The 23,951-nt window shown below is 30.8% G+C and overlaps 6 protein-coding genes and 1 pseudogene across 7 annotated transcripts, besides 5 other annotated features; 5 read left to right on the top strand and 2 right to left on the bottom strand.

The window, feature by feature from the left end:
• Positions 1-6,337: part of a mobile genetic element that runs on past the window's edge.
• On the top strand, positions 5,514-6,041 carry TVAGG3_0600340 (protein of unknown function, DUF4107 family; the record flags this gene model as incomplete). The annotated part of the gene is made up of 1 exon (XM_051239746.1): positions 5,514-6,041. The coding sequence occupies one exon, from the start codon at positions 5,514-5,516 to the stop codon at positions 6,039-6,041; it is 528 nt and encodes a 175-aa protein (XP_051097570.1).
• A 1,606-nt stretch (positions 6,338-7,943) lies between the features above and the next one.
• Positions 7,944-7,981: a mobile genetic element.
• Positions 7,982-9,686: 1,705 nt separating this feature from the next.
• Positions 9,687-9,724: a mobile genetic element.
• A 93-nt stretch (positions 9,725-9,817) lies between these two features.
• Positions 9,818-9,854: a mobile genetic element.
• A 1,185-nt stretch (positions 9,855-11,039) lies between these two features.
• Positions 11,040-11,076: a mobile genetic element.
• A 2,434-nt stretch (positions 11,077-13,510) lies between these two features.
• TVAGG3_0600280 (uncharacterized protein) lies at positions 13,511-14,063 on the top strand (the record flags this gene model as incomplete). Its single annotated transcript, XM_001317633.1, has 1 exon — positions 13,532-14,032. One exon carries the CDS (start codon positions 13,532-13,534, stop codon positions 14,030-14,032), a length of 501 nt encoding a protein of 166 aa, XP_001317668.1.
• Positions 14,064-14,212: 149 nt separating this feature from the next.
• Positions 14,213-15,720, bottom strand: TVAGG3_0600270 (annotated as a pseudogene). Its single transcript has one exon. A coding segment is annotated over exon 1 (1,508 nt).
• Positions 15,721-15,892: 172 nt separating this feature from the next.
• TVAGG3_0600260 (spectrin binding) lies at positions 15,893-16,159 on the top strand (the record flags this gene model as incomplete). Its single annotated transcript, XM_051239745.1, has 1 exon — positions 15,893-16,159. One exon carries the CDS (start codon positions 15,893-15,895, stop codon positions 16,157-16,159), a length of 267 nt encoding a protein of 88 aa, XP_051097569.1.
• Positions 16,160-16,532: 373 nt separating this feature from the next.
• On the bottom strand, positions 16,533-17,513 carry TVAGG3_0600250 (EP4 subtype prostaglandin E2 receptor binding; the record flags this gene model as incomplete). Its single annotated transcript, XM_001317631.1, has 1 exon — positions 16,533-17,513. One exon carries the CDS (start codon positions 17,511-17,513, stop codon positions 16,533-16,535), a length of 981 nt encoding a protein of 326 aa, XP_001317666.1.
• A 331-nt stretch (positions 17,514-17,844) lies between these two features.
• On the top strand, positions 17,845-18,786 carry TVAGG3_0600240 (spectrin binding; the record flags this gene model as incomplete). Its single annotated transcript, XM_001317630.1, has 1 exon — positions 17,845-18,786. One exon carries the CDS (start codon positions 17,845-17,847, stop codon positions 18,784-18,786), a length of 942 nt encoding a protein of 313 aa, XP_001317665.1.
• Positions 18,787-20,545: 1,759 nt separating this feature from the next.
• TVAGG3_0600230 (biological adhesion protein) lies at positions 20,546-23,763 on the top strand (the record flags this gene model as incomplete). The annotated part of the gene is made up of 1 exon (XM_001317629.1): positions 20,566-23,667. One exon carries the CDS (start codon positions 20,566-20,568, stop codon positions 23,665-23,667), a length of 3,102 nt encoding a protein of 1,033 aa, XP_001317664.1.
• Positions 23,764-23,951: the final 188 nt, after the last annotated feature.

Here is a 23,951-nt window from a genome sequence, read left to right as displayed (position 1 = left end):
ACGAAGTGAATCAAACACTAATAAATTATGTAGATAAAAAATTGGTACAATAATATTTTAAACTGAAGACCCAAACACTGCTGGAGATGATGAAGAATACAGACAAGCTATGAAAAATAACGCAGATTAATGCAATGAAAGAAGTTTAATGAATGTCTTACAAACACGTATGAATATCTATGCGTGTGAGGAAGCTAGATGGAAATAAATTTACGCAAATATGCAAATTTTAAAATCTTATGTCGGACAGGCTACGTAGCACAGTGGTTCTAAAAGTGTGTAATGGAGGTCAGAGTCTGTGGTTCGAACCGGACAGCGCCGTATTCTTATTTCTTTGTTTGTCTTGTTGTCGTGAATAAAAAGTGTCATAAAAGTGGCTCTATCTTCAGCGGAATAACATAAAAAATTTACTTTATTTCTTCTTTATTTCTTTGTTCCGTGAAGAAAGGGTTTTCTTTTTTTCTCCAGCCGAATACAATGATTTTTTCTATTTTTGAAATCCTTACGAATTGAGGAATCTTTTCTCTCGTGGAGCTTTTGAACAAAAATAAGCGCTAGCGGCAGGCGAAGCCATTATGTTAGAATGTAATTAACACGTTTTCTAACCTCTTTTCTAACGATAACTTATTACAAGCGTTACATGGTATATTTTCGCATGGTTCATGACTTTAAACAGTTTTGTAGCTTCTATTTCTTCTTTTAGTACATCGAATGTTTTAACATGCCGAAGATTCTTTATATTTCTTCTTGACGTCAGATAGAAGGAAATCTCAGCAGTTGGATAATTTTTGTTAAGAAATGCTAACATTCCATTTTATCTTCTGCTGGCTTTTCTACTTCTTTCTTTAAATCTGCATAGTCGTTTCTCATTCTTTCTATCTCTTTGACTGGAGTAGTTATATTCCTCCCATCGCTGCTGTTTACATTGAACATTGCGGTTCATTTTTGCGTTATACATTGAAATTTGACCTGCTAAAACAACTAAGGCGTCAATTGCTCTCTCATCTCAAAACATAGCGGGTCTTAGTCTGTTCGTTCCATACTTGCCTTTCTATCTTTATCTCTTATTCCAACACATTCAGCAACTAATAAAACAAAGTTATCGTAGTCTTAAATTCTTCAGATTTATAATATGTCGAAACATTCTTATAAACCATGTCGCAATCTTTGTCCATAACTTTATGGTTGCAATGAAAACCAAGAATTCATAATTTACTTTACGTATGAACTTCTTTATTACTACGAGTCAGTTGTTTTGACTTCAATTTCGTCAATTCCAGGAATAGTTAGTTTTTGTTGCTGAATTTCAGCAATTGGTAAATGGTCAATAATGTCCTGCATTCATTAAAGATTTCTGTTCATTGTTTTCATCCTTTGCACTACAGTCTAAATTACTTGTTAAAAGTTCTTGCTTTATCTTCTGGTTTTTGTTTCGAAAGTATATGAAGAAGGAATGAAGCTTTTCATCTACTACTAACATAGATGTTGGATTCATGACTAACGAGTTTGGTGCTGTATGGGACAGAGTCCTGCTTCGCGGCTTGAATGTTGTTGTCCATTGTTGAAATCATATCTTTACATACAAGATAAAAATTTTCTAAAAAAAATTACTTATTTTTCTTTTCAAGGAAATTCAAAAAATTCATGATTTCGAGAGTTTTTAGGACCATGTTAGAAAAGAGGTTAGAAAAACGTGTTAGATCTAACATTCTAACATTAAACATGGCTTCCTTTCCGCTACGCTTATTTTTTTGGTGATAAATAAATAGTGGTACCATAAATGATATCATGACTGTTCTCATTCATGTCTGATTTACATCCAAGAAAAAGTTTAGAAGAATTTTCTTATATCTTTCTGTGCATGTTTTTTATCTTCCAGTACTCCCGCTCTAATGGTCCCAGATGTGTTGGCTTTGACTCTCTCAAGTTCTAGAATGGTATAACATCTTCAACACCTCCTTCATATCTTACTTTATAAGTTCATCGTTTATGTTGTAAGCCAAGTATTTCAATAACCACTCCTCGCTTTGCTTCGTCAATGGTTTCAGCAAGTTGCCATTACTACTTTCAAACTAATTTATGACGAGGGTAAAATGCTATGGCAGTCGTCAGAGCTTTTATAAGATATCCATTACCTTGCGTAGAGTCTACGATATAATAATTTCGACTTAACCTTAAACGTTTCTTTGTCAATGGTTGTCGTCAAGAACTAACACGAAACTTTTGTACAGGAATGAGGGTAAATTGTGTTGAATTTCTGATATTTTGTGTTTGGCTTCGTTTCTTGTATATACTTTTCTTCTTGTTGTTGTGTCATTGAATTTGGTGTATGTCCTGTTGTAGAATGTGTTGAGGAATTATATACTTCGAGAAAAGTTTCATTGTTTCTTCGGTAAAGTCTCGCTCTTGTTTAAATCTCTGAGGTTCTTATGAAGCGGTTTATGATGCCGAGTATGTTATGGTTATGGTCTTCAGTAGTGTAGTAGTTATGTTATGCTTAATGAGAAAATCTCTTGATTCATTGCTGAGGTATGCACTGTCTGTTCTGATGTTAAAGTACTTGGGCTATGTTCTGCTACAAACTTTTGTAAAACTCTTAACACTTCACGAGTTCCTTTATTTTTCATTATATACGCAAGCTTTACGAGTGTTAACATTAATGAAGATGAGGAATGGTTTATGTCCTCCTTTTCTGCTTTGAACGAGAGTGTCAAATTGGTATGCGTCAGGAGTGTTGGAGTAAATTGGTAAAAAGTAGTCGTAAGGGTTTATTTTTGTTTGATGTACAACATTTTTGTCAAAGAACCTTTTCACTTCACTCTGTTAGTAAATCCCCAACTCTTTGCAGCTTCATTGAATTTCTTAAATGACCTCCATGGATGTTGTTCGAATACTTCTTTCAAGCTCATTTAGTAAAGTTAAAGATTTTAACCAACTCGTATCCAAGCATGCATTGTTATATAAGGAGGCATATAATCTTTTCCATTACCTGCTGGGTTGTTAATACAGTACAAATGTGTAATGATTTCCTCAGTTCCACAGAAAATACCTGTGCTTGAATCTACTGGGTCAGTTGAAATATCATAATCATAGCATTCCCTGTCTATCCAACCCGCTGCAAGATTTGTATTAACCTCTTTTTGTATGAATGTGAATGGTTTCCTTCCACAGAATGTTCTTCCACTGAACCTATGCATATGTGAAGGAAGGTTTTCAATACTATTTTCTTTGAACCTCCCATCTTCATGACTGAGTATTAGTGTAGAATGGGAAAACTGTCAACTATTTCATACATCTACCACCCAAATAAAGTGTTTGGATTTTATTGGATTCATAGACGTATAAACAGCTCCTATAGGATATATTAAATCCATATATGCTCATAACTCTATAAACATATTTTAAAGAACTTATGTCATTATAAATACCATTTGGTTAATGTATCTCCCGGAATGGAAAGTTGGCATTTGTTCCACTTTTATAATGTAATGTTGTTCAATAAACGTTATCCAAGAAAAATTCAAAGTACTCTGGTGAAGACCTCTAACAAATTCAAATGAGTTGCTGTTCACCATTTTATAATTTCTGTTGTAAATGTCATTGTAATCTATCCTCGTGGTTCAAAAGGTAATGTTATACCTGACTGTTTCCAAATGAGTTCAATATCATAACGTGAGAAACCTTGAAAGATAACGAAGTCAGTTATGAGACGTTTTATGTTTAAAGCTAAAAACCTCCATGTTTGCATAAGTATTGCTACAGTTAAGTGGTAATGTCTGACTTTAGTAATGATGTTAGCTAATGGTGAGTCTGGTTTTGACACTAAACCCTTTCCGGCGAAGTCGTCACAAACGAGCAGAGTGTTTGAAGGATATTTTTTGAAGGGGTATTTTGAAAGTTTTGACAGAATGTAGTTTGTAAGTCGTTTCATATTGTAAACTCCTGAGTATTGACGTAAGTGGTGTTTGTCAATAATTCTTTCCATCTCCTCAGAAGTCTTTTGCATTCCTGACTGTATAAATTCAACGATGGCATAATATTTCCTCTTACGTCGAATGTAACGTTGAAGAAATTCAATGAGTTCACTGTCTGGAACTTTAACGACAGAGGCTTGAACTTTTGACATAAATGTTTTCGCTGTTGAGTCCATAGAGTCTGAAGTTGCTGATATAATGATTTGGTCATAGTAAGAGTCGTTTCCTAAACGCTCTGTTATGAGTATATGACGAATGAGGTTAAATGTCTTACCTGAACCCATCTTTCCACAATAGAAATACACACCATTTGAACAGAACTCATAGTCCTTACTGAAAGGAAGAATAAGAGAAGAGTTAAGTTTGTCTGTAGTTTCATTCATGTCTTCATCTACGTCATGTATTAAATGCTTCATTTTATCTCCATTAAAAATGCAAGTCAGAAATATTCAGAACATAGCACCGAGTCTAACTGACAAGAGTATAAAGATATACTATGAACATGTTATGATGAAACCAACCAAAATTCAAGAAAGTCAGTATACTTATGAATATCCAAGACACTGGGTAGAGTATGTAGGAGGTGAGAAAGCTATTGAAATCAGACAGGTTCGAAGTATTCCAGCAGGAAGAACAATATTATTGAAAAACTTTAATGTTTTGAGATATAATGATGAAACAAAGAAGCAAGATAGTTTTCCTGTTGCTGTGTATGTGAACCTAGACACAGGAGATGACATGAAAGTTTTTAACACAAAGCTTCAAACAGTAGTGAGAGAACAACTGACTGCGGAAGGACATCCATTACCTTCAGAAGTTACCATAGCATATAATTTTGAAACAAACTCAATAGATTTTAAAGTAATCTCTGCAAAGAAGTCAGGTTTTACATTTAATGAAGCAGATGTATATTCGAATGAAAACTTCAAAGCTATTGCATGGTTAGATAATGACGATTGCTTTAAGAAAATATTTAAATACAGTGACTCAAAAATGTCAATAGATGACCTTCGTGGAATGTTACCATCGACGTTTACAGTAGAAGGTTCAGCAGGATTGCTTACAAGATTGTCAATTGGTGGTATTTGGTCTCGTGAGAACATTGTTATAAAATCCAGTATAAGTGAATTTGCTGAAGAATCTATATTATGTCTTTCAAACTATATGTATTCGCCGCCGAAGCATTATAGTATAACAAACTTTGTCAGTAAGTTTAACATAAGACTTGTCGAACCTTCTTCAATGAAAGATGTTGTGCTACCTAAAGACGGAAAGGATGGACTCATTATTGAGATGATTTTAATAGCATATTAAATGAGTTTGTTCTTGAAAGTCATTCATGATGAAATAACTGTTGTAGAAGATGTTAGCAATTGTTCAGACATTTTGAAGCGTATAGATGATATAAGAAATAAGTTAGATAGACCGCAAAGCGGTGAGGGCGAAGCCCGTGAGAACGCTTATGTTTCATTGACTTTCTTCAGTAACGAGAACTTTTATGAGATAATATTGAAGAGAGATGATTTTAATATGGTGTAAATGGTAGCTTGGGCAGCTTTAGGCGCAATGGGAACAAAAGCATTAGCATTTGGAGCAAAAGCACTTGGAGCTTATGACGCAGTAAATAAAATGAGTGGAGGTAGGGTTTCGAAGACATTAGATGCAAATAAAGGAAAGATTGGAGGCTGGGTTGCAAAGAAGTTAAGATTAAATAAAATAGGGCTCATAAATAAAGCATCCAATTTGGTTGCGACTGAGTCAGAAAATGCTTTAGGAAAGGACGATGAGTTTGCAAAACACGCAAAAGACTTTAATGACCAGATGAAAGGTGAAACAATGCATTTAAATAGAGTCGATGGAACTAAAGAAAATGTTTCTTCTCCACCAGTAGTTCTTCCGTATGGTCCCTATGGAATGTATGGAAACCCTTATGAACGACCATTTGACCCATTGACTGGTGGAAGTAACTGGTATCATTACGGCCGAAGAAGAAAGACAGTCAAGTTGGAGACAGACGTGAAGAAAGCAACTAAAAAGAAACAAAGGAAGAGAGTTATAAAGCAATGAATTCAACAGGGTGAAAAAACAGGTGAAAAAAGAGGTGAGATCTCACCACTTCACCTAAATTTATTTTTGTGCTATGTTTTCATACGTGTGAGGGTGGTGATATCATTAATTTTTAAGTTTATTTTTTATTTTACTGAAAATTTTTATTTGGATGTAAATGACAGAACAAAAGCAACTCATACAAATCGAAAAATATAACAAACATACATTTAAACATTTATTCTTCCTTCCTGAGCATAACATGTTCTTTCAAATACATCCGAGACCAGTTGACTTTTCATTGACTGTGTATAAAGGAAAAAACCAGAATTTTCGAAAAAGTGACGCCAACTATTAAAGTTATTTTATTACTAGATTTATTTACAAATTATAAGATAATATCATTAACCGAATATATTTTTAATATAAATAAAAAACTTTTTTTATACAAAAAATTACAATCAATCGATAAATATTATAAAACATTTATTCCAAAAAGATTAAGTAATAGGTGGGATCCTGCATATAATATAATTTTATGTCATAAAGCTTACAAATTTTAGATGGACCACAGTGAGAATGTGAGTGGTTAATTTAAAGGTGGTCTGATAAAGACATCGAAGCTTACTCAACACAGCATGAAGCAGTTTCTAATACACAATCTTACTAGTGGTGTTTCGGTCGCCAGCGCTCTCATAGGGGTGCTGATTTCAAAAACCACTACTTCAAATTATTCAACAATACTCAATGCAGCATGAAGCAGCTACTACTGCTGTATCTTACTGGTAGTGTTTTGGTCGTTGGCTCTTGCACAGTCTCTCAGATTTTCAAAATTTTTTTTCAACACTATCTTGTTTCGCTCTCAGAAAGCTATCCTACAAAGACATCGAAGCTTACTCAACACAGCATGAAGCAGTTTCTAATACACAATCTTACTAGTGGTGTTTCGGTCGCCAGCGCTCTCATAGGGGTGCTGATTTCAAAAACCACTACTTCAAATTATTCAACAATACTCAATGCAGCATGAAGCAGCTACTACTGCTGTATCTTACTGGTAGTGTTTGGTCGTTGGCTCTTGCACAGTCTCTCAGATTTTCAAAATTTTTTTTCAACACTATCTTGTTTCGCTCTCAGAAAGCTATCCTACAAAGACATCGAAGCTTACTCAACACAGCATGAAGCAGTTTCTAATACACAATCTTACTAGTGGTGTTTCGGTCGCCAGCGCTCTCATAGGGGTGCTGATTTCAAAAACCACTACTTCAAATTATTCAACAATACTCAATGCAGCATGAAGCAGCTACTACTGCTGTATCTTACTGGTAGTGTTTTGGTCGTTGGCTCTTGCACAGTCTCTCAGATTTTCAAATTTTTTTTTTCAACACTATCTTGTTTCGCTCTCAGAAAGCTATCCTACAAAGACATCGAAGCTTACTCAACACAGCATGAAGCAGTTTCTAATACACAATCTTACTAGTGGTGTTTCGGTCGCCAGCGCTCTCATAGGGGTGCTGATTTCAAAAACCACTACTTCAAATTATTCAACAATACTCAATGCAGCATGAAGCAGTTTCCAATTCAACAATACTCAACACAGCATGAAGCAGTTTCTAATAAATATATACATATATAAATATATACATATATAAATATATACATATATAAATATATACATATATAAATATACATATATAAATATATACATATATAAATATATACATATATAAATATATACATATATAAATATATACATATATAAATATATACATATATAAATATATACATATATAAATATATACATATATAAATATATACATATATAAATATATACATATATAAATATATACATATATAAATATATACATATATAAATATATACATATATAAATACAATCAAAAAATAGTGTTTGAAAATTTAAGGTTAAGTGTCACTTTTCTAGTGTCACTTTTTCGTAAATTCTACCACACTCTTTATTCTTCCTTCCTGAGCATAACATGTTCTTTCAAATACATCCGAGACCAGTTGACTTTTCATTGACTGTGTATAAAGTTAGAAATAGTTATATCATTAAACCATATGATGACGAAGGTAAGTTATGTAAATTGTACGTTAAGAAGTTAGAGAAAGTTTATGGCTTCAAGTATGACTACAATAGGGTTAACACTGATGATGAAGATATTGAGGAAAATTTATGAGAACATTAGTGAAGTCGTTAGTGAGAACGATAGTGAGAACGTTTATTTTTTTACATTAGTGAGTTTTGTTAGTGAAGTGAAGTGAGTGGTGGTTTTGTAAATATTTAAGGTTAAGTTAGTGTTGTCGTTTGTGTTGTAAAATATACGTTACCGGTTTCGTAAAGTGTCAAAACCGTTAAGTGGTGTACGGAGGCGCGCAGTGCCACAGTACCCAACTTAACCATACTAACTAATGCCTCTATAGTATATTCATAATAAAAATTAGTATACTATAAAAACTTGATTTGAGAAGAAAATTAATGTGGAATAAGAAGATTGTAGAGAAACGTCTCATTCTGCGAGACAGTCACAAATAATATCTCCTTACCATATCAAATCCTTAAATTTTATATATGCTATTTTTTTAATCTTTTAAAAATTTCTCTTTAACTCTCTTCAAAGACTTTCTTTTATGTCAAAAATTTGTTTCACTTTGCCCCAACTCATATACTCTAAAAATAATAACAATAGCCAAATATATAAAATTAATTTTTAATTCATTAAAATTATATTTATTCAAAGTAAATCCTCATATAAACTTCTATGAACCATCCTCATCTGTTAATTCAATCAAGTATTCTAAGAAATTTGGGCAATTTTCTTCGAATAATTGGCTCTCATATGATAAATCTATTAATTCAATTTTGTCATGCATAAAATCATACTTTCCGAATATGCAATAGCATTTTTCAAGAGCCAACAATAAATCAATTTTAAATCTTAGACTGTTATTATTAAATGATTCAAGTAGTCCTTCCTCCAATAAAAAGTGGTACATTATTTGTTGATCGTTCTGTGAAAATTCGAAATTTAAGATACAATAGCAAATTATCTGAACGAAAAAATTTTTCTTGCTAGAATTGTAATCATTATAATTATCAATAATATTTGAAAAAAGACCGCTATAAAAGATAAAATCTTGATCGAAATGCGTAAAAACAATGAAAAGTATCTGATTGAAGAATTCTGGAACGCTTTGGTCTAGACACCACCATATGTAACGGTTAAGAGAGAACTGTTGATCTTGCATTATAAAGTCTACTAGTGAAATTTCGTTATTCATTAAAGAATACAATAATGTACCTATTTTCTTTTGTTTATTATGTGTTGATTTGTTTTGCCATTGAAAATAACATAGATATGTATCATCGGATTCTAATGCTAAAATTTTAAAGTCGTAATAAATAACAATCCGGGTAAAAACAAGGATATTTTCGTCAAATGCATCTATTTTGTCAACAGGAAATGGTATCTTGGAGACACAATCACCAATATCAATATTTTCAACATCTTGTTTATAAGATTTGATATTCATTAAAATTTGATATAAAAAAGTAAATTGATTGCTCAGAAAATTGAGAAAATTGAGAGTAACCACCAAATAAGATTTTTAAAAATAAAGAACTAAGGGTACAGTATATGAGAAGGAAGTGTTGTATACAGAAATTCATCAAAAGTGACACATCAGAAAAGCTAAAATAGTGAATTTTTGGAACTTTTGATAGAGCACGTTTTTAAATATTAATTAAAGTAAATGTATATTTTGTAAAGATTCTTTTTTGTAATAAACAGAAATTCATCAAAAGTGACAGCTCTCAATTTTTTGACATTTGTAAATTCTAAATTGAATGAGAAAAATGAAATAATACTAAGCATAATACAATATTCTAGATTTAATTATAATTAGGAAAAAGTTAGTTTTGAGAGTACTTTTCATAGGCATATAGAATGAAATCTTCTGAAAAATAATATCACATAAACTCATATTATTTTCTAATATATAACTATTTTATATAAAAATCAAATTCAATGATCTTAAAAGCGAAGGATAAACCTCAAAATTTACGAATATAATGAGTGGGAATATAATGCTTATCTATCATAAAACCATATGAAATATCAATTTTTGCTTTACGCCTAATTTTTGACGACAATTAGCAAAAAATGTTAAATGTTAACACTCAGTCCATTTGAATATGAAAAATAAAATTGACTTTGATTAAATGTTTTTATTTATCATGCAATTCTTCTTGCGACCAAAGATTTGAATAAAACTTCAAAAAATAAGATAGCTTAAAAAAATATACGGTAGTGTTTACTAATAGATGAATAGTATATAAATTCTATTAAAATGGATTTGATCCAAAAAAATATATAAAATTTGATCATAAAAAAATCGTTTTTAATTACTTCTTCATTTAAATTATAACAATTATTTTTTGGTTTTATATTTTTTTGGATCAAATCCATTTTAATAGAATTTATATACTATTCATCTATTAGTAAACACTACCGTATATTATTTTTTAAGCTATCTTATTTTTTGAAGTTTTATTCAAATCTTTGGTCGCAAGAAGAATTGCATGATAAATAAAAACATTTAATCAAAGTCAATTTTATTTTTCATATTCAAATGGACTGAGTGTTAACATTTAACATTTTTTGCTAATTGTCGTCAAAAATTAGGCGTAAAGCAAAAATTGATATTTCATATGGTTTTATGATAGATAAGCATTATATTCCCACTCATTATATTCGTAAATTTTGAGGTTTATCCTTCGCTTTTAAGATCATTGAATTTGATTTTTATATAAAATAGTTATATATTAGAAAATAATATGAGTTTATGTGATATTATTTTTCAGAAGATTTCATTCTATATGCCTATGAAAAGTACTCTCAAAACTAACTTTTTCCTAATTATAATTAAATCTAGAATATTGTATTATGCTTAGTATTATTTCATTTTTCTCATTCAATTTAGAATTTACAAATGTCAAAAAATTGAGAGCTGTCACTTTTGATGAATTTCTGTTTATTACAGGAAGAATCCAAAATTTTATTTTTAAGGTTTTGCAAGAAATATTTTTATTAATAAACGGTAGAATAATAATAGGAATATCGATATTAAAAAAGAAATACATGAAATAAATAAAAATTTGATTCAACTTTGACAAGAATCACAAATGATTCTTCTCAAAGTTGCTCAGTGAACAACAAACACTTGTTATTGTTTATAATTCAAGTGAATGTTGTACACAAAGACAACAATTGTCTATCAATTGTTGTCTTTGATTCAACTTTGACAAGAATCACAAATGATTCTTCTCAAAGTTGCTCAGTGAACAACAAACACTTGTTATTGTTTATAATTCAAGTGAATGTTGTACACAAAGACAACAATTGTCTATCAATTGTTGTCTTTGATTCAACTTTGACAAGAATCACAAATGATTCTTCTCAAAGTTGCTCAGTGAACAACAAACACTTGTTATTGTTTATAATTCAAGTGAATGTTGTACACAAAGACAACAATTGTCTATCAATTGTTGTCTTTGATTCAACTTTGACAAGAATCACAAATGATTCTTCTCAAAGTTGCTCAGTGAACAACAAACACTTGTTATTGTTTATAATTCAAGTGAATGTTGTACACAAAGACAACAATTGTCTATCAATTGTTGTCTTTGATTCAACTTTGACAAGAATCACAAATGATTCTTCTCAAAGTTGCTCACTTCACAACACCCATTAATTCTTTTTGATATTACACATTAAGCTAACCAACCACACCAGTCATTTTATTTATATAGCTTTTATCCGTAACATTTTTAAAGGATTTCAAATAATTTACTTTTTCAAATATTTACTAGTTAATATCTCAATCAATTTATCCTCTTATTTATATTTTTAAAAATTTTCATCTCCATCACCATTCAATTTGGAATCTCATTTTTAAAATATCTTAATATAATCAGAATTTTATTAGTAGGTTAAAATATTTGCGAATATTAATTATTTGGATCAAAGCTTTCATACGATTACATTAATTTTTTTAATCGAAATTCTATTTCATTACTACTCAATTTTAAATCATAGCAGCATTAATAGCTCATCTACTTATATTCCATCATAATGTTATTTTATTCAATTTTTATATATCTGATTTTCATATTTTTTCAAATTCTGTCGCAAAATCTTTAAAATTGTTATATTTCCTTACAACACGGTTAATATAGTATTCTCCTTAACTTGTTTAAATGCAATTTTGCAATATTTGGAAATGATCAAAATATCCTAATGTAAACGTTTGCTCTTAGAATTCAGTGTCATAGTCGATTGTTTCTAACAAATTAATCTTTTTTGCATTGATTTTCGAAGTATTGCATTTTCATTACGGCCAAATCTGCTCTCTTTCATTAGATTGATAGCTCACAATAGTTCTTGTAATCAGAGAGGAAATATCTTACGAAATATACCTCTAAATTTTCACTTTATAGATAAATGTTATATTTTTCCGTTACTCGATTATTGTCCAATAAAACCACAATCATATTAAACTTCGTCCAAAATAAACAATAAAGAATAGTTTTTAAGTTTCTTAAACGGTTTATGAAGGTTCATATTTAATCGATTTTTTTATTTTCAATTCATGTATCTATAGTTCGTTAGTCTATCATCCCTTCATAAATTATCTGCAAAGAATTTTGTAGAATCTCAACTCTGTGAGGAACTACAATAAATTGAAAAGTCATTTTGTGATATCAAAATCCAATATATTATTCTTTCTAATACATATTAATAATATCTTGAGATGTAGTACACTATATATATACTTTCAAAAATCTTATATGTTTATTAGTTATTGAGATAGAAGCGATTTAATTCTTTGAAAATCGACGAAAAGTGCCATATTCATAAAATTATAGGGTATATATTTTATTTGCTTCTTCTTTTTTTGGTATTTTTTTTTAAACATGACTTTTAAAAAATTCATATTTAATACATTAATCTTTTTTTAAAAGAAATATATACATATATGAATCAATCAACTTGTGGTTAAGGATTTTCCCCTGAGAGTTCCATGATTTCCATTACTTTAGGCACTGATTATTCTCATTAGTTACAAAATTTTAAAAATCACTTGTCACCTTAAGAATTCCAAAATTTGATCATTTTATAGAAGCATGCTTATGAGGATGTAACGATATTTAATAAAAATTTGGATAAAAATATTTGATTATAATCAGATTTGACTTTCTGGAATTAAGAGATCGTATGTATATATAATGGAGATGAAAATTCAGATCATTATACTCTGTTTGATCAGTATTCAATGATAATTCTCAATTTCATCATATATAATGAAGAGATTCCAATAAAATAAGGCTTTTGTGTTTTAACAAGGCTTTTAAATGATGATCTGGTTTTACATTAATTTTCAAAAGATTTATTATTTTATCCGTTAGAAAATAGGATTTTGCAGCTAAATTAGTATGACAGGAGCTGCTAAGAGATCAGGAGTTAGAACTCCTAGATCAGCTAGAGAAATAATAAATCAAGTAAATAAGCAAAACAAACGAAATCCAAATAATATTATTATCCAGACAGACGCTTTGCATTTAAATATCGATAAAAGTAAACATTATAATAAAAAGTCGAAAGTATTACTTTCTCCTCTACAACTTTCACCTCCTGCACAATTTTCTTCCCCATTTCGAAATGATGTTAATGAAAAGAACGATTTTAATGAAGTAATAATTACAAATGAGCAAGTAGTTGAGCCACCAAAAGAAATTCCAGAAAAGACACAAAAATCAAACGAATCCAAAAAATCTTCAATTGATTTTCATTTTACTCAAGAAATCATTCAAGAATTCGATAAATATCAGCTCAATTTCCTATCACAACTTTCTAATATGCAAAGCAATTTAAATCTGGAATTTCTTAAAATTTCAAGGCGTTTGGATAAAATAGAAGGCTCTTTAACTAAATAATTAACTAGTAATTTTTGTATTTAAACGAAATCAATTAGATTTCATTTTATCAGATATAATTTAATTTTTTTTTATTTTTATTATTTCGTTTTATCAAATATATTATAGCTATTCTAGCTATTCTGTTAGATATAAACATGCTTCTTTTACAGAGACTTACTTTCTTTTATTATATGATACTTATATTTTGTTTAAAAGATCTCGAATTCGATCATAACCTCTTCTCTTAGCAATATCTAATGGAGTATCATAGCTATTATTTCTTATATTAACATTAATATTAGGTTGATAACATAGATATTCGCATAAATCATAATAACAATTCAATGTTGCCAAATGAAGAAGAGTATTCCCATCAATATCTTTCTGATTTAAATCATAATTATACCTCATAAAGTATTTAATGGCTTCAAGATTACCTTTTTCTGCAAATAAATGAACTAATGTTCTATGTTTATTAGTTAAAAGAAATGCATCCTGCCCACATTCAATAAAATCTTTAGTTAATTGAAAATCTCCCCGACTTGGTGATGTTAAATAAACGCTCAAATTTTCCATTTTTGGTTCAACAGTAGATGATACTTTTTGAGAATAATAAAAGATTGTTGCCATATCTCTTTCATTAGAAGAAGTTTTAATTAAGTCATAAACTTCGTTGAATTTTGATCCAACTAAATTCATATTATTGATTTTCTTTATTTTTGGTAAATATTCACCAATTTTTTCAATAAATATTTTGCCTTCTTCATTTTCTAATCTTAGTTTTGTGATTTCTTCTGACTTTGAATCATTATTTCTTTTTAATGCATCTATTTCATCTTTTGAAGAAACACATTCTCTTCTCATTTTTGTTAACTCATCATTCTGATTTGAAATATCTTGTTTAAGTTTTGCGTTTTCATTACGTAATTTTGTCAATTCGTCTTTAGTTGTTGTAAGTTCACACTCTAATTGTTTAATTCTGAAATCTTTTTCTTTACTTTTATCTAGAATTGTTTTGAAAATTGATATGATTGATGATTTTCCTTCATTAGTTGATAAGTTTTTGAGTGAATCTATTGCATATCTGATTTCAGTATAGTCATCATTTAGATATGATATGATTTCGATGAATATAGGATTTTTATTGATTAAAGAGAATATGATATCATTTGTGTTTAAATTTCTATTTTTCATATGAATGATCAATTGTTCTGCAAAATCTAATCCAGCTTCAGCGATAGAATCAATAAGATCATTATGATTTATTGAATCTATATTATCACATATAAATCGAATATTTTTTCAGTGTAACCAATATAGTTGCAGTATTTGATTTTTATGAGTATATCATCAGTGGTGTATGTATCGTTGCCATATCTATTAATAAAGAATGACATTAATGACTTGCTTTTCATTTCTTCTCCTAGTTTTAAAAAGTCAATTGCAATTTTATCTCCTATGTTCTCTGGAATTTGCAGTTTCAATATCTTTTCAAATATTTTATATGTATTTGTGTCACTTATGTTTATATTGAATCGAAATTCTTTAGTTGATCGATTTAAATAAAAATCATTTCGCAATTTATCGCTAATTGCCAAACCAATAAAAAGATTTGTATCATAGGCATGATCGTTGATGTATATCTTAATAGAATGATTATCGAAAATTTGTAATGATTCATATACTCTACCTATAATATCGCACATTGGAAAAGTGTGGTATTTTATCTTCACTTCACTTCATTTACATATTTTTGCCAACATAAGTAGAAATAATTTGCAAGCACGGATATTTTGATATGATGAATAAAATATTAAGTCGCGGCGGATCGATAAATGCTCAAACAATAAAAGCCTATTCCCCAATTGAATTAGCAAGTTGGTTGGACAATTATGTCATGGAGCTGACATTCAGCTTAAAGATAAGTATAATAACACAGCTTTCCATCGTGCTTGCCAAGTTGCTTGCAATCCTATAATTAAGTTTTTATTATCTAAAGGTGCAAATCCTCATGAACCAAATGATGAACACCTTCCAATTCAAACAGCATGCACCAATGGTGATGTTGAAACTCTTTATGATTTATTTAGATATAACGTCGATATTAATGCAGTGTTCAAAGGAAATTCAGTCTGTGTTGAGTAAAATCTTTTGTAAACTAAACATCTCAAATATCCAAAGATTCCATTTTTGAGAATGATAAAAGAGTGTTGCTATATATCTTTATTCTGAAGCAATTTTAATTAAATCATAAAGTTCTAGGAACCTTATTCTATATATAATTACAGTTTGGTAGCGATTTGCCACTCTTTTTCAACAAGTTATTTGCTTTTTTCACTTTCTAATCTTAATTTTGAAATTTCATCTGATTTTGTATTATTATATCTTTATCTATTTGAAGGAATTTATTAACTTCTTATTCTCGTTAAAATGGATCAAAGAAATGTGTGTTTCCTTTTTATAAATGGTATTTCAATTGTTAATATATTATGCTCAGTATTTTCTGTTGTGGAATTTCTCAATCACCCTTATAGTGGGAATGGTGTTTGCGGTGTTTGCGGTGTTTGTGCCTGTGTTCCTTGACAGGCATTGAGTCGAATTCCTCTTTCTTCTCTTCATCAGATGATGAAGATGATGAGGGAGTATCATAATCAGAAGAGTTCTTGTTATTCTCCTCCTGCTTTGGTTCTTGTTTAAGTTTTGCGTTTTCATTACGTAATTTTGTCAATTCGTCTTTAGTTGTTGTAAGTTCACACTCTAATTGTTTAATTCTGAAATCTTTTTCTTTACTTTTATCTAGAATTGTTTTGAAAATTGATATGATTGATGATTTTCCTTCATTAGTTGATAAGTTTTTGAGTGAATCTATTGCATATCTGATTTCAGTATAGTCATCATTTAGATATGATATGATTTCGATGAATATAGGATTTTTATTGATTAAAGAGAATATGATATCATTTGTGTTTAAATTTCTATTTTTCATATGAATGATCAATTGTTCTGCAAAATCTAATCCAGCTTCAGCGATAGAATCAATAAGATCATTATGATTTATTGAATCTATATTATCACATATAAAATCGAATATTTTTTCAGTGTAACCAATATAGTTGCAGTATTTGATTTTTATGAGTATATCATCAGTGGTGTATGTATCGTTGCCATATCTATTAATAAAGAATGACATTAATGACTTGCTTTTCATTTCTTCTCCTAGTTTTAAAAAGTCAATTGCAATTTTATCTCCTATGTTCTCTGGAATTTGCAGTTTCAATATCTTTTCAAATATTTTATATGTATTTGTGTCACTTATGTTTATATTGAATCGAAATTCTTTAGTTGATCGATTTAAATAAAAATCATTTCGCAATTTATCGCTAATTGCCAAACCAATAAAAAGATTTGTATCATAGGCATGATCGTTGATGTATATCGTGATGGAATGATTGTCGAACATTTGCAATGATTCATAAACTCGATTCATGATATCGCTCATTGGAAAAAGTTTTTTTTTTTACATTTCGACTTTTTTTCCATCTTTGAATTATGATTTTCTTTGAAGTAATTGTATGCCAAACATGAATAAAGTGAATTTCACAAGGCTACTCATTAAAATAAATAATATTTTTTTATTGATCGAAATTTATAACATAATAACAATATTATTCTCTTAATTTTTTCAATTACGATATTTTACAAAACAATAATGAATTCGTGAAGTAAATTCTAATTTGAATTGATTGTTAATCTTCAAACATGTTTATAAAAGAATCAGAGGTATGATTCAAATGCTATAAAAGCTAAAATATCAAAACAGTCATTCATAAATGCTTACTGGAATTGATCTAATAATTCATTGTTGCAAAAATGATAATGTAAAAATACTTAACAGAGAGCTAATGAAGGGTCCTCAGCCAAAATCAGGAATTCCTGATATATCACTTGTTGATTTTCATTCCCAAACGTTTAGTTTAATTCACATTTGTGCTTCTTATGGAAGTTTAAGGTGTTTGAAATACCTTTATGATAAAGGTGTAGACACAAACTTGCCAAATAACAATAATTGGATGCCCATTCACTTTGCAGCTAACCACGGTTATTTTGATATGATGAATGAAATATTAAGTCGCGGCAGATCGATAAATGCTCAAACAATAGAAGGATATTCCCCAATTGAATTAGCAAGTTGGTTTGGACACTTTGAAATTGTTCAAATTTTATATGATCATGGAGCTGACATCCAGCTTAAAGATAAGTATAATAACACAGCTTTCCATCGTGCTTGCCAAGTTGCTTGCAATCCTATAATTAAGTTTTTATTATCTAAAGGTGCAAATCCTCATGAACCAAATGATGAACACCTTCCAATTCAAACAGCATGCACCAATGGTGATGTTGAAACTCTTTATGATTTATTTAGATATAACGTCGATATTAATGCAGTGTTCAAAGGAAATTCAGCAATGCATATTGCAATCCTTAACTTTAGAATTGATTTTTTGACTATTTTACTTAAACAAGGCGCTGATACAGAAATTAGAGATAGTAAAGGCAATACGCCTCTTCATCTTGCTGCTTGGCTATCACAAGATAAAGCTGTAAAGCTACTACTAGCGTTTGGAGCTACCGTTGATCCCAAAAACAACTTTAAAGAAACTCCTTTGCAAAAAGCTTGCGAAAACGGTTCAGCTGTAGTATTTCAAATTCTTTTTGAATATGGTGCTGATCCGAACTCACAAGACAAAGTTAAAAGAACACCATTAGACTAGGCCAAGTTACAAGGTCATGACAAAGTAATTGACATATATAATAAGCTAACACAAGTTAACGGACCTCCAGAAGAAATCACACTCAAAGAAATAATATTACCCGAAGAAAATGCTAACGAAGGTGAGAAATTTCAAAATTATATAAAATATGACTCAAAAAAATTTCATTATCAAAAGGTAATAATATCTAATTCATGACATACACGACTTAGAACAATCGTTACATACTTCCAAATCTTACAACGGTAGAGATCGTATTTCCGGATATAGAAATGTGACTTAATAATTCAAATTTATATGTATATTACAATACGACTTAATTGACATTTTACAAATACACTATCGAAATCATCCAAATCCGAAAAAAATATGGAAAAACTCTTAAAATGAGAGTAATATTTGAATGCCTGAACACACCATTCCACCAGAAATAATGAGCTTTTAACATTCAGTTTATCCCCTGTAGTGAAAAGAGTTTCCATATTGATGGTGACTCTGGATGAGCAGGGTTAAATAAGGTATGGTCGAACAAACCGCTACTTTTTTTTATTATTCACAAAAATTGTTACGCTCGACATAAAAAATTGTTGTAAACATTTAGAAAATATTAAACTTAGAATACCCATTTCGTCATTATTAATAAGGGTTTCGTTTTGCTAAAATTGTCACTTTTATAGCATATTTGTTTTTGGATGTTTTGCGAAACCAAAAAAAAACTATGATATACAATGTGTGTGTAAAGAAAATACTTTATTTACTAGTTAAAAAATCATTTGGTATTGATCAAGTTATTTTTTCTGGATAAGATATTATATGGATAATTGGATAGAAAATACAATTATATAATCTTGTACCTGGTTTAATTAAGCTAATTGTCATCAGAAACTTGTAATTTTTATGAATTTCAGATTTTCTTTTCATTACTGCTTTTCTTAATAGGTCAAGTTCTTATTTACGTTATAAAGTATGATATTTGCAAATATCAAGTTATCATGTTTTTTGAGAAATTATGAGAAACAAACAAAAATGAAAAAGATAGGAATAGCAATGAATATTGATGTGGGTATAGAAAATGTAAGAGATATGAATGCAAAGCAATCAGTATTTAGGATATTGACCATAGATTTCGAAAAAAAAATGCTGCATATTGAGCGAAAACTATGATTATATTATAAGGCTGTCATTTAAAGCATAATGAAACTATTCCCTTTTCATTTTAATCGAATAAGATAGTAAAGATTTTTGAATTAGCTAGAAACTGATGAGATGTTTTCACAAATCAGATTTTTAATCTCTATAATGCATAATTCACTCAATATCTCAATTTTGATATTGCGAATATTTTTGCTATCGGTTTCGCAATTTTGACACAATAGCAAGAGGTTCTATAAGCATTATTATCAACGTAGAATCTGAATATCATATCAGAAAATGTCGCAAATCTGACATTTACCCGACCAAATAGCAAAAATAATTGAATACTTTCGCAAAAACTTTAAAAATCGATAAAAATATGAAATATAGATATTAAAGAGACTTTTTATATAATATTCATAAAGATTTTCCAAAAATATGATACCGCAAAATTAAAAAAGTGACGTCTTGAGTGGAGTCAAAGGTCGAAATTGCTAGCTAAATGTTTTTTTAGCGAAATTGCGTATTGTACGTTTTTTTCGCAAAACGAAACCCTTATTATTAAGAATAATTAGTTAAAACTGTGAATAACCAAGCTCTCAAAATTCATATTGAGCACATTGTCACGTTTTTGCGATAAAAATAATGAACTCAGATGAAGAATATGATCCCGAGCAGCAGGTAGACGAAGGTCGCTTGCAAGAGCTTGAAGACAAAGTTGCCGTGCTCACAAAGGAGAATGAAGTCTTAAAAGCACAGTTCAATCAAGCAATAACCCTTAGTGACACTTTGAAGGCAGTTACAGCCAAGAGCGAAGATCAGCAGCAAAAGATTAGATCTCTTTCACTCGAGAACGAAGATTTGAACCACAGGATTGAGATCTTATCGAAGCAGCTTGAAGAATCTAACCAAAAGCTTGCTGATCAGCGTAAGGCTCACGATGAGCAACGCCAAATCGATCAGAAAGATCTTAACGGAGAAATTGATCGCGTTAAGTCAGAATTAAACCAAACAATAGAAAAACTTTCCAAAGACTTAGACGACGCCGTCAGCGACAAAGATTCTCTTGAATCCGAAATTAAATTACTCAAGACTAAGAACCAGAACGTCATTTCTGCCGCAAATTACAGTTTCTCAGAAGATTTCTCTTCAATCGAAGATGTTATCACATATTTAGAAGAGAGGAAGGATAGTGACGCCAAAGCTGGCTCGCCAAAGAAAGCAGAAGGCTCTCCAAAGAAATCTCCAACAAAGACTCCAATTTCGCAACCAGCTCCAGACGTCGCTAACATGAAGAACAAGTTGCGATCCCTTAGCAACAAAAACAAGCAGCTTATGGACACATGCGTTTCTCTTGAGGAGCAATTGAACATTGCTCAGCGTAAACTCAAGGAACAAGAGTCCAAGTACACAATCCAAATCAAGCAATACGAGCAGAAGCTCAAAGCGACACAAGAAGAAGCTTCACAGCAACAACAAGATCAGAAACAAACAATTACAACACTTGAGAACAAGATCGATGCTCTCAAATCAGACATTGCCAATACACGATCCGCTCTTCACGAATCTACAGTCATAAATATCCCTAACGAGGGCTCAATTTTGAATTCTCCGAAACCAACGAATACTACACCAAAGAGGACACCAGTTACCTCCAGAAGTGTTACCATAGCCCAACCAGAACCATCTACGACCTCCAGAGTTTCACAACGTACAGCCGCCGATCAAGAATTAGATCATCTCAACACCCGTAACTCCGAATTGACCGCAGAGCTTCAGCTTGTCAATGCCAAGAAGGATGATCTCCAGAAGAAGCTCGCAGAAGCTTCACAAGCCCGCCAACAATTAGAATTAAATGTTTCTAAACAAAAAGTGACATTTGATGCATTGACCACTGTTCATTCCGAAACAGTGCTTGAATTAGAGACAGTTAGGAAGACATTATCTAATTTGAGTCCACTGAAAGAGAATCCAGAGAAAACACAGAAGAAAGAGCAAGACCAATTCAAGAAGAAAATTAATTTACTTGAACAAACAATTTCCGAACAAAAGAAGCAGATCTCAGCAGCAATCAACGAGGCAATATCAACTAAAGGTGAACTCGCGAGATTGTCCGCCCACGCAAATCATTTAGAGTCAGAACTCTCGAGATGTGACAAACAGATCAGAAAATTGACAGCGGATTTGACAGAAGCAGAACACAGATACGAAACGAAACCAACTGTCACGGAAGACGACATTTTACCATCATCAGCATGGAGATTCTCCGGATTCGATACAGAACTCAGTGACCAAGTTGCAGCAATCGGAAACAACGAAGCTCTCCAGACATCATCGAAATTAAGAAACGCGTTCAAAGCAATCGCTGATTACTACAATAAGAATGTTGATGAAAGCGATGCAGCAGCATTTGAAGCAAACGAAACACTCGCAAACTTCAAATCAATATTGAACACGTTCATCGTTGATTTGACAATTGCTTATTCCGGTGACGCGAAGAACATCGATTTCTTCATTTCTGACAGCGGAAAAACAATTGTAAAAGAAGTGACAGATCTCAAGAAATCATTCGATGAAATGAGAAGAAAGAACAACCAGTACGAACAGACGAATAACCTGTTCAAAGAAATGTTTGGAGATGATGAAGATCTCACTGAAACATTCCAGAATTTGAAACAAACATTGGAACAAAGAGCAAACAATTTGGAGTCAAGAAACAGAAGAGTTAAAGACTTGAAACAACAACTAGAAGTATTACAGAAGAAATACCAAACAGAGAAATCTGATTTACAAGCAGATCTCGATGAGAAATCCGCCAAACTCGAAGAAATTTCTGCAAATTTAGTTCAGGCGACATCAGAAATTTCATCATTGAAGAGAAGGAACCAAGAATTGACACAGCTCTTGAGAGAAGCACGCAAAAACAACGACAACTTGCAGTCAACAATGATGGCTGAACAGGAGAACGCAGCACAATCAACAGCAGACGAAATAACTCGCTTGGATCAGTCATTGCGCGCTGAAATAAGACAAGCAGAAGAACGTCTTAACATGACAGAAAGTGAGTTAGAAGATGCAGCACAAGAAATCGAGAGATTGAAACAAGTCATCAATTCCCAGAAAGAAACACTTCTCGAGAAGGAAGCAAAGAACAAGGATGAAAGAAACAACATGGAAGAAGAATTGGCAAATGAAAAGAAACATCATGAAGAAGAGAAAGCAGAGATAATTGATAACTATGAAAAAGCAATTGAATCACTTAAAGAAAACTCTGAAAATCAGCGTCAAACAATCGAAAAACTTACAAATGAAATCAAGACATTTGACGCGAAAATCAAGGAGTTACAGAAACAGCTTTCTAAGCTTAAACGCAAGAAGAAGACATTGATTGAAGAAGTTCGAATTACAAAGGAAGAATGCGACAGAGAATTGAAGTTATCTGAGTCAAGACATATCTCTGAAATGATGAAGATTGAAACAGATTGCAACGCAAGAATTTCTAAACAACAGGAACAGAGTGATAATGAGAAGAACCATCTCATCATTTTCGCTGCAAATGAACTCAAATCTTATGCAAATACTAATGAATCTGCACTCTCTGAAAGATCTTACAAACAGTTGATTTCTAAGGCTAAAAGTGAGTTAGACAGATTGTCAAAGATTGACAACGCAATCAGGAAAATGACAAAGGCATCAGATCGCCAAACAACTGAAGATTCTGTTGCTCAATTACTTCTTTCTAAATAAATCGATTTTTTTATCTTTTTTATTAAAAATTTTAAAATTTTTTTCCGACTTTTTGTCAGAGACAAAATGCAACCCCAAAAATATCGGAAAAGTGTAATATGCAATAGAATTTTTTAATTTTTCCTACAAGAGCATATATATTTAGAATATAAAGCTCCTGATATGAATGCCAGCACGTGGCATTTGGCATCTATTTATCTACAACGTGGCAAAGAATTCGTATTCTTACACGTTGAGAGCCACTTTGATCGTTTTTTTTTTGTGCTTGATCGCAAAAAACAAAA

Source organism: Trichomonas vaginalis, chromosome II, assembly GCF_026262505.1.
Source record: "Trichomonas vaginalis G3 chromosome II, whole genome shotgun sequence".
NCBI lineage: Eukaryota > Parabasalia > Trichomonadida > Trichomonadidae > Trichomonas > Trichomonas vaginalis.
The sequence above is the reverse complement of the archived record's forward strand: the minus strand, read 5'-3'. Positions and strand labels throughout refer to the sequence as shown.